At 38.7% G+C, this 17,401-nt stretch overlaps 1 protein-coding gene across 1 annotated transcript; it reads left to right on the top strand.

Moving 5' to 3' along the window:
- Positions 1 to 530: 530 nt before the first annotated feature.
- Positions 531 to 16,441, top strand: zng1a (Zn regulated GTPase metalloprotein activator 1A). The gene is made up of 16 exons (XM_006789801.3): positions 531 to 675; positions 1,146 to 1,290; positions 1,447 to 1,533; positions 1,936 to 2,032; positions 3,847 to 3,938; positions 5,372 to 5,431; positions 6,984 to 7,021; positions 8,180 to 8,226; positions 9,639 to 9,725; positions 9,819 to 9,863; positions 10,423 to 10,479; positions 12,957 to 13,008; positions 14,829 to 14,897; positions 14,991 to 15,056; positions 15,175 to 15,301; positions 15,945 to 16,441. Exons 2-16 carry the CDS (start codon positions 1,185 to 1,187, stop codon positions 16,016 to 16,018), a joined length of 1,104 nt encoding a protein of 367 aa, XP_006789864.2. The 5' UTR covers positions 531 to 675; positions 1,146 to 1,184; the 3' UTR covers positions 16,019 to 16,441.
- Positions 16,442 to 17,401: the final 960 nt, after the last annotated feature.

Genomic DNA, 17,401 nt, shown 5'->3' with positions numbered 1-17,401 from the left:
GGGGGATCACATTGTGATCCTGGGATGTCTGATATTTAGCCTCTATACATTTCACAAACTCAAACTTTTGAAGACAGTTGATAAATGAAAAATAAACGTGGGAAGATGTTGCAGCTGACTCCATATTCCTTATACAGCGGCCTTTTATAGAATACTAAAACAGTATTAATCCAATATACAGAATCATAAATGTGTTGCACTGTATTAATGCTACTATTATATGTTATATCTAAAAGTTTCCTTTATAAAAATCTGCCCATGTGACACGATTTGTCATGAACTGTTTTTTGTCCCCATCGTGTGGTTGTTTGTCACAGGTCCGTGCAGAGAAACTGTCTCTAGAGCCGAGGGAAACGACACGTTAGCGTATTTATTTTAATGAAAAAAAAGTTTTAAATGTTTAAAAGAATTTCTTTGTAATTTATTCTTTGTAATTTCCACCTTTACTCTGCCTGTTGAGTTCATCGCTGGTAGCGAAAGCGGAACTGTTGTCCTTGCTTCAGGATTTGAGCGGAGTGTAGACGGTGTAACACGCTGTCTAAGCAGCAGCAGTGGAGACGGGTGCTTTTCGATGAAACTTCAAGTGTTTGCAATTTTATGAAGAACAGCCTTTTAATTAATTCATAGCAACTCGAAGGAAGTCCGGTTGTTTCTGTTGTCGTTGTGATTCAGCAGGTAGGAGAGACAACGGTTCCTCCTCGTTATTCTTCATTATGTTATACAGGCGATTCTGGTGGCTCGTACGATTGTGGACAGATCCACTCATCATGGACATGAATGTAGCAGTAATTTTAGTTTTTTGATGATTTCTTGAAAGGGTTTTTTATTTAAATTTATTTCTTATTATTTTTTTTAAGGTTGAATGATTATGCAGCATACGTTTTTAGTAACTTTAACAAAGAAGAATTGGTTGCACAAGTATGGATTTATTTTGGATTTTCTCTGATCCACACAAATATTTACATACACTGACTTCAGTCTGTTAGTAAGTTGTGCTGAAGGCTCTAAAATGTTTTAACCAGATCAGACCAATGTCATTAACCTTTTTCTCCAGATGTACTAAGTAATTATTATTATTATTATTATTATTATTATTATTTACTGTGCATATCTTCAGCAATATGTGTTTTGTGCTTATTGGTCAGGTCAGATAAACCTTGTGCACCTAAAACATAATTTCTGGCATGATGTTGGATGAGGATGATGATTGCCCGGAGTTGGTGCCCATCGACACACAGCCTGGTCCTCCCGTAGGGCAAATACCGGTCACTATCATCACAGGCTATCTTGGTGAGCGAGATCTGTATTACGAGCGGCTTTAATGAGCTTATAAAAGAGTTATAATCTGAGACTAAGCTGCAGGGTATTGTTTACTCAGCCTGTGTTACATCATAAGTATGGTACTAATATCACTCCTTATATGTTTCTGTATTTATTTATTCATAGGTGCTGGAAAAACTACACTCCTGAACTATATCCTTACAGAACAACACAACAAGCGGATTGCTGTCATACTAAATGAATTTGGAGAAGGTAAACCGTTAATATGCCTCAGAGAAATCAAAAGCAGGCGTTATTTTTGCCTGTTTTGTTCTGTTTTCTTGGTGACAGGTGAATGATTGTTGTTGTTATTTCATCTGATTTCCACTAGAGGGCAGCACAGTAACAAACTTGGACTAATATACAAAAAGCCAAAGTTTTTCATCTAGAGTTTTTAAAGTTAGGAACTGCATTTGAAGTATGGCATCGTTGCCTTCATTTATGTTCAGTCAAGCAGTGGACAGTTTTGTAGTTTAGCCTATTTACATTTGTGTTTTTATTAATTTGATTGGTGTGAAAACCTCATTTATTTGACATCTTTATAGATCTTGTAAATGTTGAATGTATTGGTATAAATTTCTAGGTGTGAATCGCTCATCTTTCCTCTTCTTGCAGGCAGTGCCCTTGAGAAGTCCCTTGCAGTGAGTCAGGCAGGAGAGCTATACGAGGAGTGGCTAGAACTGAGGAACGGCTGCCTCTGCTGCTCTGTCAAGTATGTAGAGTAGCTAAAGCCCATTTAGTGTTGTTAGCATTAAGAATATACATTTTGACTCATTCCTATTTCTAATAAGACATTATAATACTACTACTGTGGTAATAATTGGTGCATTTTTATGTGAGATTGGAAAAGTATGAGATTTCTTTTAGGTGAGACAGCCATCTCCGATCAAACTCATAGTTTCACTCTGATTTTTCAGGGATATTATTATGATCAGGTGCAATGATTTTTAAACACATGTATAATTTCTGGCACTATGGGTCCCACGATCAAAAAATAAAAAAATAATTATCCTCTCATCCACGTTTTGTCCAATATAGAGGAATACTGAAGATATTGAAATATGAAATAATACAAAGAGAATCATGTCCTGAATAAAAGTGTCTGCGAAGAAAAAAAACATGTTACAAATTTTGAATTTCTGAAGGTATCGCCTTTTACATTACATTTAACAGCATCTTAACCAGCTACATAAGATATTCATAGGAAATAATTACTAGATATGTGCTATATGTAGTTTTTTTAGTGTGATTTCTTGCGATCATAATGTTCTTTAGACCATCAGCATGTTGTGTGGGTTTACAGAAACAGCCCTTTTCAAGTTTCCACCTTCATTAGTCCCCAGTTATTGCAGTCTTAGATCAGAGCCCACACCAATGCCTGCAACGTCCGGTCAGCATCACCTTAACATAAACTTGCGAGAGGATACTCCGTGAATCATGCCTTCATCATCAAACTGTCGCAAAGAAACTGGGACATTAGACCTGTGGAAACCTGGACTTTGGTCTGATAAATTACCTTCAGTTGTGGTTTCTTTGTGAGTCACAAAGTGTGCGTTTCCGACCACAAAGCGTGAAGGAGGATGTGGGACTGATTTGTGCGTACAGTGAGGGTATAATTTGTGAGCATAGTTTTTTTTTTAATAAACTAAAACACATCTGTTGTGTCTGTAAGGCTTATTTGACCAACAGGAAGATTGAGTGCTGTATCACTTGACCAGTTTGAATTATTTTATATATTTATTGTTACTTTTTGCAAAAGTATTTATTGAGAGTGACCAACATGGACAGGATTAGGAATGGGTTTTAGAGTTAAAGTTAGAGAGGTGACGCTGACATGGTTTGGAAATGTGCAGAGGAGGGATAGTAGATATGTTGGATTAAGGATATTGTATTTGTAGCTGCCAGGCAGGAGGGAAAGAGGAAGATCACTGAGAAGATTCACGGATGTAGTGAAGGAGGACATATATAGGGCTGTTGTAACAGAGGAGGATGGTAGGGTTGGGTGAGATGTAGGCAGATGATCTGCTGTGAAGACCCCTAAAGGGAAAAACCTAAAGAAGAAGAAGAAGTGATATATGTTTCATATATTTTATATTTGAACTTACCTTATATCCTACATTCACAATTTTTTGTATATAATATTGCTCTATAACAGGGGTGTCCAGTGAATTTTCCCAGTTGGCCTCCATTGGGGCCTGATCAGAGCATCTTATCTGTGGCAGTTTATAAAAAGATAAAATGACTATTGAGCAGAACTGAGTTCTCCATTTTTGGTGTGGCCCTCCACAGCAAAACCCAGTTTCTCATGTGGCCTCCACTGCTCTGTAATGCAGAGACGATTGAAAATATATATAAAAATATAAACTTAAATGAGCGGGTATTCAGTCCTTGATTTTGGCTGTTTTGTCAAATAAGAGTTTGTATTGTGTTTTCTTGGATAAGACGATAGGATGTGAGTTGGCAAGTTAAATATAAGCTGTCTTTAGTTATTGGTCATTGGGGGTTTTTTTGTTTTGTTGTTTTAAGGGACAATGGTCTCAAAGCCATTGAAAACCTGATGGAGAAGAAAGGAAAGTTTGACTACATCTTGTTAGAAACCACTGGACTTGCTGATCCAGGTAACATACTTTTTTATTTTTTTGGAGAAGTTAGAATATGTTGAGCATATATGTGTGCTTGTTTGTATCTGATTTTAATCTGCAGCACAGGCAGCAAACATTCAGCTATTTGCTGGTTCTGTGAAACCTCAGTCACCAGCTGTTCCACCAGGTGGTGTGTGTGGGCTGGAAGCAGTGAGGTGACTTGGTTTTTACAGCCCCCCCCCCCCCCATATTTAATATGGTTAAATATGGCTTTGGTCAGTAAGGCTAGAGTAGTGCTAAATTAATGTCAGTCTACTTCCAGTACTGTTTTGACAGGCTAAACGATCTGTTTTAGTGAGATAAAATTCTTGCCTAGAAGTTTTAAAATGTGGACAACCTTATTGACATACTGTTAAAAATTCATCGTATTTCCACTGTGGACTTGATGTAATTGTTTATCTCATATAAAATTAACCAGGGCCACTAACTATCTGGCACTTAGATAGTAAACATAACGTGAGCCATAATTCTTTATTTAGGTTTCTGTATCGTTATGGTAACAGTGTCTTTCTCTGCCTTGCTACACCCCATCCCCTTCCTGATGCAACCCCAATTGAACCAGCTTCTTCTTGCCGAGCAAATGTATTAACCACTGCACTAAGACGTTTACTAGGGATATTAATCTCAAGTTTACCATTTTATAACTAACTGCTGTGATAGTATTGCTATCCATTCATTGCTTAGGCTTGAATCACAAAATCAGTGTTGGGCTATAACAAGGCGAGTGCTATAACATTTGGGATGTGCCACTAAATGACAGGTGTCAGGCGCTAATGGCTTACACAAAAGACAGAACCAACTGAGCACGCTCAGAGTGGGTCTAGGGCTCGCGTCTCTGCCACGTCATTGGCTTGTTACGGACGAGGACAGGTCTGTCATTGGCTCTGGCAGTGCTGTCAGTCACAAAGACTCCCAAGGGAATTATCTCATTTCTTTCAAGAAGAGGCTGGATGAGTTATGTGAAACATGCCACTCAAAAACAGTGTTTTCATTACACGTGCATCAAATATTTACAATGCTTTCTTATTCTGGCTTGGCACTTAGACAAAGGGAGCTATGTGAACAAGCGGTGGCTGGCATGGTAACAGAGGGTCTTGTAATAACCACGTCCTCAGGAAAATAGAAACAAGTCAAATGTACGAGAAGGACAGGGACAACTGAAGGCTTCAGATATTGGTTTTGTTTAAAACAGACAAAAAATGCATGAAAGTTTTGTGAGAATAATTAAAGTGTTTACTACATATTTGCTGGTTCTTTTGTTCAAATAAAAGACGTACTATTAAGATGTCTTGGATCTGGGGAAATTGTGATAGCTAAAGCATTTTCAAATAAATCAAAAAGAAAATTGTCAGTGGATCTAGCCCTTGGTATCAGACGCTTTGCATTAAACACACTGACTCCTCTGACAGGAGCTGTGGCCTCCATGTTCTGGGTTGATGCAGAGCTTGGCAGCGACATCTATCTGGACGGTAAGAGATATGTAATGATGTAAGTTTGTACTTTGGTGCTTTTGCTGTGTCTGTCAGGTTTTTTTGACTTTGCAGCTGTAAAGCCCATCACACATCTACTTCCTATGTAGAGATAAACAGAGATAATGGCGTCTTTGGTGAGGCGTGAAATCACATTTCAAATGTTTATGTTTTATTCTTTCCTTCTCTGGTTGCGTGCACATATTGTAAGTCTTTCCATTTGAATGTGTTTGCCTTTATTGTGTTTGTAAAGACGGAGAATTAAAAGTATAAAGCAACAGTTTAAAAAACAAATCGTTTAAGAAACGTATTTTTCATCAGGTGTATGCACACTTGCGTCATGTAAGGTAAATGTGAAAGCTTCCACTCTTAACACTCTTTAGCAGTTGCTTTCACTGTTATGTACTGCTGCACATGTTTCTGCTATGTGACACTCTGTCACAAATTTGTGCTTGGGACGGACACACACACACACAGAGCAGAGAACTGCAAACAGCTGACATTTGTGGCTGGATTTCTATCTGTTTTGGTGCTCATGCAAACAGCCTTTAACTACACTAACACTTTCTTTAGTTAAAAATTGTTCTGAATTTGATTAATTGCAACTTTTTCACTGCAGAGTTGATTAATTTGAAAATCCCAGCACAGATCTTGTTATTCTGTACAAATAACATGATAATAGTGGTGTCAGTATAAAGATCCTAATGTAAACTCTGGTGTGTTTACTTAAGCTTCTCTGGTCCCATATGTGTATAACTACGACTACCTGTTCTGTACCATTAAAAACAAAATTTGAATGGAATTAAAATATTCTTAAAGGCTAAAATTTAGGTTTTCGGTTTTGGGGCTGTGAAGCTCAAATTGCAGAATAAATTTGATTTTAAAAAACATTATCACACTGGCTTAAATTCTGCATGTTTTTTTTTTTATATAGCGATGACTTATTGGGCCACACCTTTTAATCCTTGAATTCTAGTCTTCTCAGTCCTATTTTCAAAAGTACATAAATATAAAACAGAGCACCTCACCATGCGGTCTGCCTTTACAAACATTAGTGAAAGAATGGGTCGTTCTAAAGAGCGCACTGAATTCATTCATTCATATGTGGTGTTATTGCAAAGTGGAACTGCTTAACAACCAACTGGCGGCAGGTCAGCGAGTGCTCAGGTGGATGCAGCCTCAATAACTGACATTAACATCAGCATGAAACCTGTGCACCGGGAGCTTCACGGCATGGGTTTTCACGGGTGAGCAGTTCCTGTAGGTGTTATATTTGGGTGGAGCTGTACTTTTGTCCATGTAGTGTATCTGACTTGGCCAAATTGTGTCTACTTTAAATGGTACCTTGGTTCTCACGCTCAATACTCAGCTGTCTACTCTGTTGTTACAGGCTACAAAACCAAAAGTGTTCTCTAAATAATTCAGACAAAGTAGCTCAGACAGACAAAACCTAACACCAACAGGCAGCTGCTGTACAGAGAGGACAAGCACAAGTTGTGGTTTCGCCTTTAAGTCACTAATCCTCAATATGTGGTGTTTTTGTTTCTCCTAGGCATCGTCACTGTCATTGATGCCAAGTATGGACTGCAGGTTTGTGTTGTGTACTTTTGAGTAGCTTTGAGACATTTAGTACTAAAATAATTACTCAAGACAGACAAGATGTTCAAGAAACGGTCTGCAATGAGAATTTGAGTTTAATAATTTGGGAGATTTTGAACTGTTTAATAAGTTCACTTTGCATTGTGGGGACATTCTGATTGATCTTTCACACTGAATAATTAATAATAGGAAGAAAATAACTGTTAGTTGTAGTCTTGACCATGTCAGTCAGCTTCAGTGCAAATTCTGAGCAGTAGCTAAACTCATTTAGTGACTTTTTGGTGCTAAACTTATGCAGTTGTTTGTTAACCTGCAGTAAACAGCAATAGATATGCAGTCACATCCTGCCCCCTTTGTGCTACTTAAAAGGAGTGGGGCAAGTGACATCTAGATAATGGGCTCTAATTTGAAGGTGTCATACTCACTGAGGTGACACATTTCATGGCCTAGGCGCTGTCCTCTCCTCAAAGGCAACGTGAAGAAACTCCTGACAGAAAGACAGGGGATTTAAATCTTAGTGAAAGAGTAATGGATATCAGAGATGTGACCATGTAATAGGAATGTCACATCCACTCACCTGTCTCTCCTTTCATCTATCTCATCAAATATCTGTCTGTCCAAAAATATATCTAAATCTATCTGCCCCTGACTTTTCAGTCCCAGGAGAGAGGATGTCAGATAAAAGCAGCAATTGGTCATTCTATTAGGTTTTATTTAATACATTTTTTGTCATTCAGTCCTCTAGAGACAAAGCTGTGGTGATTCAGCCGATGACAGATTAATGTCAGAATGGCACTAAGGGTCAGGACCCAGATTAACACCTCCTGCTCTCCCTGTTATTACATATTAAGCTGTTTTTGGAAAATGCAGCACCCCCAGTGCAGTCTTTTGTGTCCCATCCAGCAAGAAGAGGAGATAAAAGAAAATGGAAAGTGATCTCCCGTGGTTCCACGTGTTAAGAAAATCACTTAATTTGCAGATATTAAACGCAGGCCTTTCTTATCTATCTCAGTGTCACATTTTTGTACATATTAGCTATTCTGATTCTTGAAAGAACGCATAAAGCATGAGCAATGCAGCCCCTTTAAATTCTTCTTCTTATTTGTCATTTTGACGTTGCATTTGTAACTTATCTCCACTTTTTGTTAGCAACTAGCAGAGGAAAAAGCAGATGGACTTGTCAATGAAGCAGCCAGGTAAGTTGGCTGTATTTTTTTTTAATAATTTCTTTGGAAGCAGGAGCCATTTATTGTTTTTGCAAAGCTATGCTAACAAACCTTCTAATTACTGTGCAGACATGAATAGGGTGGATTTCCCAAAATTACAGACAGAACCAACCGCACAGTATCGCCATCATCGAGCTTTTATGACTCAATGTGGACTCTGCTCTCGTTGCGGCTCTGTGTTTGTCTCCCAGCTTGTGTCTTACAGCAGCTGTGTGCTGTTGTCGTTGAACAAATATGCTGATGACAAAAGAGCAGTTGCGTGACCTTTTGCATCCTTTGTCTTTGCTTGTGTATTCACCTCTAAACTAAACAGTGCTCAAGTCTCACTTGAGTTTGCCGTGCATTTCACGTTGCTACACATTAAGACTTACTAATACATGCCCATGCTACTGTATTATTTAGCCTCTTTTTTCTGCTGGAAAATTGACACACTTAATCACAATAAAAAGAGGTGCGGTAGATGGTTGCCAGTCATGTATAACTTAACTTTTGTGGTTGTCAGTGTCGGTTTTATTTCTGTTGCACACTTGAAAGCAACAAGGTTGGTCAAAGTGCTTTACAAGTTAGTTTCAAACAAACAAGATAAAACCACATATCAATGAAACAAAACCAGTCAAACTGACTAAAAACAAGTTGGAAAAAACCAAACAAACGCCACAGCGTAAAACACCTGATGGGAAAATGAGCTTGAAAAAAATGCCAAGGTAAAAGCATTCATTTTAAGATGGGATTTAAAAGACTTTTATGTAGACAATATGAGTATCAAGTGGCTGTTCCAGAGTACAGGGGCTGTGGATGAAAGCCCGATATCTCGACTAGATGTTCTAAATGCTGTTTTAGGATTATATAAGTCCTGTGTAAACCTGCTAAGACTGGAGTTATGTGATCATGTTAAAGAGATGTGCAGCAATATTTAGGACTAACTGGAAGCAAAGGAGAGATTAATGTGTGCACAATCAAATTACAGAGAGTTGCAGTAGTTTAATCCAGAGGTGATGATGCAATGATAAGTTGGAGGAAGTTGAGATTTTACTTTGGCAATTTGAGATAACCAATAAGAACTGGTCTTAACAACTGTGTTCACTTGCTTCTCTAATATAAAATAAACTGACTAAAAACTTCTGCAGATGTACATTAAATATTAATGTTGTGAAAGGTGTTGCAGGTGCATAAATACTAGAAATGCTCTTTTAGCCAGTTGCCAGGCATAATATCTGATTATAGATAAGAACCGTCATGGGACTGAGGTGTACCTGTGTGTCAGGTTTTTTACACTTCTTTGTGGGGTTTGTTTTGTTTTTTTGTCCGTTGTTGGTGTCATAGAAAATTTCAAGTGCATGTTCACTTGTCACATCTCAGCGTTGTCTTTATTATCCTTTCAGACAGATTGCTGTTGCTGACTTGACCGTTATCAACAAAACAGACTTGGTGACCGAGGAGGAACTAAAGGAAGTCAAAGACACTGTCAGGTCAGCATCCAATATTTTGTCCTGCTTGTCATCTCCCTATTTAGGTGTCTGTAGAGTGGATACGTGTAAAGTTTATGGTTTCTCTGACTTCAGGTCTATAAATGGGCTCGTCAAGATCATAGAAACCCAAAGATCAAGGTAAGTGGTAAGGTATAGGGAATCATGTTGTGAGAAAAGGGTTAAGTGGCTTCTCTGTGGCCTGGTCCCCTGCTGTGTTTGGTGTGACTCCTGCTCAGATCTTTGTGTCAAAGATAAAGCTGTTCAGACGTGACTTGCACATGTACAAACACAAACTGCTGTGACCTGAGTAAACACCAAACCCCTGAGTGGTGTCCAGTTTCCCACAAGGCTTTGCTCTCTGACCCCAGGTCTGCATATGTGCGAATGCGCATGCATCCAAATATGTGTGCGCACGCACCCTGCTGTGCGTTATTGAACCCAGGTAGCATCTGGCTAACACAAGCATAACTCCTTCAGAGTTCAGAACTGGGTGAGCAGATGAAAGACGCCATGCAGCGAGGGGTTAACTGAAAAAACATTGTCAAAACTTTTGGGGGTGTTGTGCCTAATTCAGCTAACTTGGTTACTTTGTTTTAGAAAAGTTTAAATGTCTGGCTTGATTTATTACTCAACTTGGTGTGGAATTTAAATTAAACTAAAAAAAATAAATAAAATAACTTGTGATCTTTGTCTGCAGGGTTGATCTCTCTGAAGTGTTGGATCTGCATTCCTTTGACAGTAAGGACGGAGCAAAGTGAGTCAGTTTAATGTAACTCAAGTTATTATTGAAAGCCAAACATAACATCAGTGTAGATAACTGGTACACGTGTAAGTGCTGCATGATTATTGACATCCTCATATGAAGAAACAGATTTTCAAAATAAAGCTTAAACTAAAGATGATACAAATATTTATATTGAGGTGTTTAAGCCATGTTATTGAGAATAAGAACTGATGTGAAACCCTAAAGAAATTCAAGAAAATATTTTGACATAAAAGCATTTCAGAGCTGAAATCTTTCTTTGGCACTTTATTAATGCATTGTCCAGTTTATGTACGGCTCACTACTTATATCTGTTGTCCTCATCTCAAAAACTTGCAGTCCAAAGATAAAAACATAATAATTTTGATGCCACTGATGGCCTCTGCTGCTACTTTGAACTGTCTACCCAGCAGTCCTGATACCGTGGTGACCATGTTTCTCCCTAATTAACAGACTCTTTTATTGAGCATCCCTCTGTTACACCACAGGATGATCATCACATTGTATCCCCTGTAGAATTCCATTATAATGAAAAGAATCAGTGTTCATCCCTTCATGTGAATGTGTTAAAGCTCTCTTACATGCCCCGAGTCACTGTCTCTGGGCCAGCTGCAGAGGATTAGTGCTGTGTGTGTCCATTGGCTCCCGAGGAGTTTCCCTTGTCCCAAAAGATAGCTCCTTTCCCCCTGCCTTTGAGATCACGGGCCCAGCCTCCCTTCAATCCCATGCTGGCTGTTTGAAGCGGCCCCCCGCCGCTCAGCCTGTGTGGCACTAACAGCACGCAGGGCTCAAGCAGCTGGACACAACATTTAGCCTCCTTGTGAGGTCAGGGAGAAGTGGGGGCACAAGGGCTGTAGTTTGTTTGGAAGTGTTGGTGGGTGTTCTGTAGGATTTAATTGGCATTTCTAAAGCCTTTGCAAGTCTGTTTAGAGTTGTAATTAAGCACAGCATACATTGCATTATACTTTGAGATCAAACGCAAAGAAGAAATCTCTAAAGTCCACTTCTTTTCTGTAGAAGATTAGGAGGAAACAGATAAAAGTCATCAGTAGGGTCAAGTACATTTGCAGTTGGTTAACCTTTATTTAATAATGAAGGCCATAATGATAATGTTTTTTGCAATAGGCAGTAATACATAAAAATAAATGTACCACAAAATCAGAATTAAACTTTGCAGCTTTCAAGACAACGGAGATGGTTCCAAGCATTTTTCCAGATCTGTCTGGCTGGTTAACCTCAAAAACAAAGCAGTGGCTTCTTATGAGCTCAGCATCAGTGTTTGATTGTTATTGATCACTCCTGACCAACTCTGGAGGAAAAAGTGAATTATTTTTTTCTGTTTGTTGGTTTTTTTTGGGTTTTTTTTAATGAAATGAAATGAAATAATTCCAGGTATAGCAGCAAACTTCATAACTTGTGCTTCATCTTAAAGTCCATTGAGGGGATCCCACTGTCTACAGTAGGAAGCACTGCAATAAGCAATAAACCCCTTAGAATAACTGTTACCAATTTAAAATAATAACAGTGTGAGATCAACACAAACAGGTTCTTAAATGTCCCGCGACGTCAGCTATCAGAGAAGAGGACACACAGCACAAAAATAGTAGAGGCAGCTCCAAAGGCACAAAATGTAATTGGTGGTCTAACATAACATAATATGCAAAGAGTATACATATATAATTAGATTAAATTTGATTTTTTTTATTTTGCTTCTGTACACCACTGCAGTGGGCTTTAAGTCAAAAACAATGGGGTTAAACTATTGTATTAACTGTTTATCCACAATGTCCCATTTTCAGAGGCTCAAATGTAATTGGACAAAGAAATAATTTTGTAAGTAATTACTTTTTAAAAGTTTATTTAAAGAACACTTTTTTTGTAGTCAATAACTCCCAACACTGTTTCTCCCTGTGCTCTGCTAAGCTTTTGCTGCATCTGCCTTCAGTTGCTGCTCATTTGTGGATTTTTCTGCCTTCAGCAGCTCTGGATGCTCTGTTAGGTTGAAACCAGGTTACTGACATGCACTTTGGACCTCATATATAGAGTTCCAGTGTACAGTTACCAAATACCAAAGTTCAACACTTAGAATCATCTTCAGATCTTTTAGCTGCTTAATCTGTCATGAAATAATAAGAAAACAGGTCTCACCTGGCTGTGAAACTACTTGCTATTATGTTTAAGCCTCTAAAAAACAGGAGGCTGTGTAAAAAAAAAAAAAGAAAAGAAAATGTCTGTAATTCCTAAATAGTTCATGATGTAGTTTTGTTACACCCTTTGAATAAACGCTGAAAGTCTGCACTTCAACCATTTCATTTAAAATCTAATGGGGTGGCGTACAGAGGCAAAACTGCAAATACTCTACTGTAATATTTTAAAAATGAGGTTGATTTACTTTATCTGTTTTTATCTGATTATCTAAGTGTCACAAAAAAAATCTATGTAAAACCATAATTTCTCTTATCTCGAAGTCTTGCAGAGAAGCTCCAACTTGTCAAACCTACAAGAGCACATCTTGACAAGGTATTGTCTCTTTCAGTTGATTTATTTCCTGTTCTTGAGCTTTGTGCACCACTGGGAGATTTTCTTGTTTTGTTTGCTAATTTATTTCAACACATCATTTCCTATGGGAGAAAGAGGGCTTCATTGTCCTCGGGCTAAAACTCTGCCCTGCATTCCCCTGGGCTGTCTCACTGTAGTGAAAAATCCCTCCCCGCAATGCTTTTTGTGATTAGATCAACTTGAGGCTTTTGATGTTTTTTATGACATTTTAAACAAACCCTGACTGAGTCATACACAACTTAACATTCACAGCTGACAGACTTGCAGTACTGAGCAAAAGTTGAAAGTCGGTCTTTGTTTCTTTATATTTTGGTAGGAAAATGTGGAATAGGTGCAGTGATTTATTGAATCATGCACGTAAATACAATGTTTCCACATTGCTTCAGGGCTCTGGGGAGGCCAGTCCAAGACTAATCGTCTTCTAGTGTGTGTTTTTCTATCCATGTATGCTTTTACTTGACTGCCAGTGTGTTTGGGATCATTGTCATGCTGAAAAAATGAAGCTGTTGCCGATCACATACTTTCCAGATGGTATTGCATGGTGGATCAAAATCCCACTATACTTTCCTTCATTTGTAATTCCATCAATTTTGACATGATGCCCAACACCACTGGCTGAAAAGTAGCTCCAAACCATGAGAGAGCCTCCATCGTGTAAACACTCACAGGTGTACCTCTCTGCTGACCTCTGCCTTATACACTGATGAGAATTTATACCAAAGCTTCATCACGCCATCAGACCTGTTGCCACTTGTTTTTCAGCCCAGTTCTTTCTATTTGGCACACAACAGCTGTTTGCAACCCTTTTAGAAAGCCTGAAGAACTAAATATAGAGAGAACTTGAGGGCCGCTCAAGAATTTTACGCAATATTGTGTGTTGACTGGATAATCACTACACTGGCAAGAATCTTCTCTGCGTTTTGTGGCGTTATAGTTGTTTAAACAGAATCCATTTATGAATCCAGGATGTTGGATATGAATACAAAATATAGAGTGTAACTCTAATCACAAATTGTCTCTTGAGCTGATTTCTTTTCATATTAAATAATATTTGGCAAAACTTTGTTTCTTCCAGGGTTAGTGTCACATGGATATGCTCATCAGTTAATAGATCGTATGCTTCCTTTAAGCAATTAGGTCTCTTTCTGTTGTCAGTTGTGCTTTATACCCATGAACTTTTATCACAGGATGAGGAGAGATTAGGGTTATTTGTGTGGGTAAATCACAGCATTGTTGTCTTTTTCTCTCAGGTTTCCTTTCCCGCATGAAGCTCAACAGACACACTCTCAATCCCCTCCACCTCTTCTCCCCCCATGTTGCTCTTTTCATGTAAATGAGAATGCTCTTATTCTGTTGTTATACTAAAAGACAAGGAAGTATATAACTTTAACACTTTGACACAAAACCCCTCAAATATCTGCAAAGTGCCCTTTAAATGCTGTGAGGAAGTATGGAGGGGAGGGACTGTGTTTCTGTGTGTGAGAGGGGGGGGGGGGGGGGGGGGGTGATAAAAAAAGGACTGTGGAGCTGGGTTTCAGGTGCCACGTGGGGTCGTGTTGTTTCTCACGTTCATTTACAAAGTCATCAGTTTGGGTGCTAGAAAAACACTTCTTTTGTTTAGCTTTCATTATGACTTTGCTAGTTTCAGTAAACTGAAAATTTATGTGAATTTGTGTTTGAAATAAATCCCATCAGTTCTGCTCAGGGCACAAATGTATAGAAACCAAGCAGTAATAATATTTTTCTAATTATATGTTTGATATTGTATGTTGCATCCTCAGAGTATTTTAACTGTGACCTTTGAAATTGCTGGGGATTTGTCTGAGGACGCCTTGAACGCCTTCATCCAGGTGAACACGCTCTTCATCATTCATATCTCTGCTGTTATTGCTAATTATATGCAAAACGGCAACGTCCTTTGAATTTATTTTCCTCCGTTTCAGGATCTGCTGTGGGAAAAGATTTTCTGTAACAAAGACGGGCAGCCGATGAGCGTCATCCGCTTAAAGGTACAGCACAACACAATAGACACCCCGGTGGCGACAGTGATCGATAATGTCAGCCTTATTAACTACTGTAATCAGTTCCAAATTTGTGGTTAATGTGTCACTGGTGTGTTTTTTACAGGGCATAGTGTCGTTTGCGGATAAAGCCCACCAAGTGATGCTGCAGGGGGTTCACGAGCTGTACGAGCTGAATGAGACGCAACAGCTCTGGGAGGAGAACCTGCGAATAAACCGGCTTGTCTTTATAGGTGAAGACGCACACACACTTTTTTGTGTTTATGCACCTCATACCACTCTGGAACAGTATCACACTCCAGCTGTGTTTAGCTGACTCTGTGGGTTGCTTTGAAAAGCTGTAAAAACAACTTTGTTGATGTTGAGACTTTTGCTCATAGAAACTATTTTTACTCTACCGGTTTACTTTATTCTGTGTTGTAACGTGATTTTGTATTAACAGGACTTTAATTTACTGTGATTCCTTCTACTTTTGATTTATTTATCTCTATTTTGTTGTAAATCACTTTGACTGCATATCAGTGAAAAACACAGTTTTTGCTTTCTTACTACTTAAATTCAGCATGTTGCATTAAACGATTAAAATGGTCTTTTGTTATAGATTTTTAAATCATTCTCTGTGCCCGTATTGACCACATGCAGATAGTTTACTAACGTTTATTCACCATTGTAAAATTGTTTTTCTGGTTATAAAAAAATCATAAATTTTCTTTGCATCCTAGTTTTCTGTCTAGCTTACTTATTGGTTATTAATAATGTTGACGTTACTGTAAATGGAGGCATTTTATCTGCAGGGGAAAAAAATCCTCTACTTTTCATATCTGTGTGTGGCCAAACTTTATTAAAATGCACTTTGGTCTCCACTTTGTTTTGCAGGAAGGAACCTGGACAAGGACATTCTGCAGGAAAAGTTTGTTTCTACAGTGCTACTCGGCTCAGAGAAAAATTAGCTTCAAGCCCTTTTTTCCTCTTCTTCGCTTCAGATTTTGACTCTGGAGCAAAAGCGTTGGCACTGGCCATCCTGCGATTGTCATTCAGACTCCTTTTCTACATGAAGATTTGGTAGGGCGGATAAAGTGTTTAGGCACTAGTGTCCATCACAGCCTGCTTTAAAAGCTACGTTTAGAAGGAGTTGTAGATTCTGACCCTGAAAATTTACCCAAAACAAGTCCAGTAATTTAATTAATCCATTGCATTTTTAGAAAGTGGGATTAATAAAATAAACATATTTACAAAGTTAGGAGCCAACCCAGCAATGCACATGCTCTGCTACTTGGGGAATGGATGGTACTTGAAGTGGTCCTACCTATGTTTCTCACTTTGAATATGTGGATTTTAAATTATTCAAAATAAACGTTTGTTTTTCTTCTGAAGGATGTATTCTACTGATTTCCTGATAAACCTACTCAAAACAATTGTTTTTCATCAGTTTCCTGGTAAAATAGCATAACTGCTTGTAAATATTGTTCTGAATAGATAAATGTAAGTAGCACTGTTTTCTTTAAATTAATTTCCTTTTCAAAAAATACACTGCGTCATTTATTTTCTTTTGAATAATGCAGTTATTTGACAATACTGTGAGGGGCGCACCTCACAGTATTGTCAAATAATAGCGCTTGCAGCTTTAGTTGATGATTGTAACACTTGATAAATTCGCCCTTGACAAATACAGCTACTCTATTTTTATTTTTTTATTTTTGGTACTTGTTACTTAAGCCTTCATTGATACAGGTATGTGAGAACCATCTCTTGCGCGCACAGTACGTCCTGTCAGGTGAGGAAATGGGTGGAGTTTCCCCAACTTAGTCATTTGCAATGGAGATGTTACAGCAGCGCTGTTTTAGCACATGTCTGATGTCGGCCAGGTTTGCTTTAAGAACGGCTTTGCATTACATTTGTCGCGATTGTAAAACCGAGGTGCGCGCAAACACAAAGCGCACCGTGCAGCTGTGCCGTTTCCGACTGCGATTCTGATGCTGATGGCCTCGTTAAGGCGACTGCTGCAGCTTTTCTTAACTGGCTGCGGGAAGCCCTACCATGGCCATTTTCATGGTCAAACCACCCACGGGCATCCAGAGGTGGCAAACTAAACGAACCCACAGGGGGTTCCGAGTGAGAAAGCCTTGATTTCTTATCACGTGCTAGGCCTGGTGTTAAAATTCTCAAGACCCCCCCCCCCCCCCCCCCACACACACACACACACACACCACTCTGCTGCTGTGCGATTTGTAATATAAAATGTAAGTTTTAACTTGTTATTTGTTTCTTAGAACAAGACAGTTACAGGTGTGTGTGTGTGTGTGTGTGTGCGCGCCGCGCAATTTGACTTGTTT

Source organism: Neolamprologus brichardi, chromosome 12 (genome assembly GCF_056152115.1).
Source record: "Neolamprologus brichardi isolate AB-2024 chromosome 12, ASM5615211v1, whole genome shotgun sequence".
In the NCBI taxonomy this organism is placed as follows: Eukaryota; Metazoa; Chordata; class Actinopteri; order Cichliformes; family Cichlidae; genus Neolamprologus; species Neolamprologus brichardi.
This window is presented reverse-complemented; position numbering and strand designations above follow the sequence as displayed.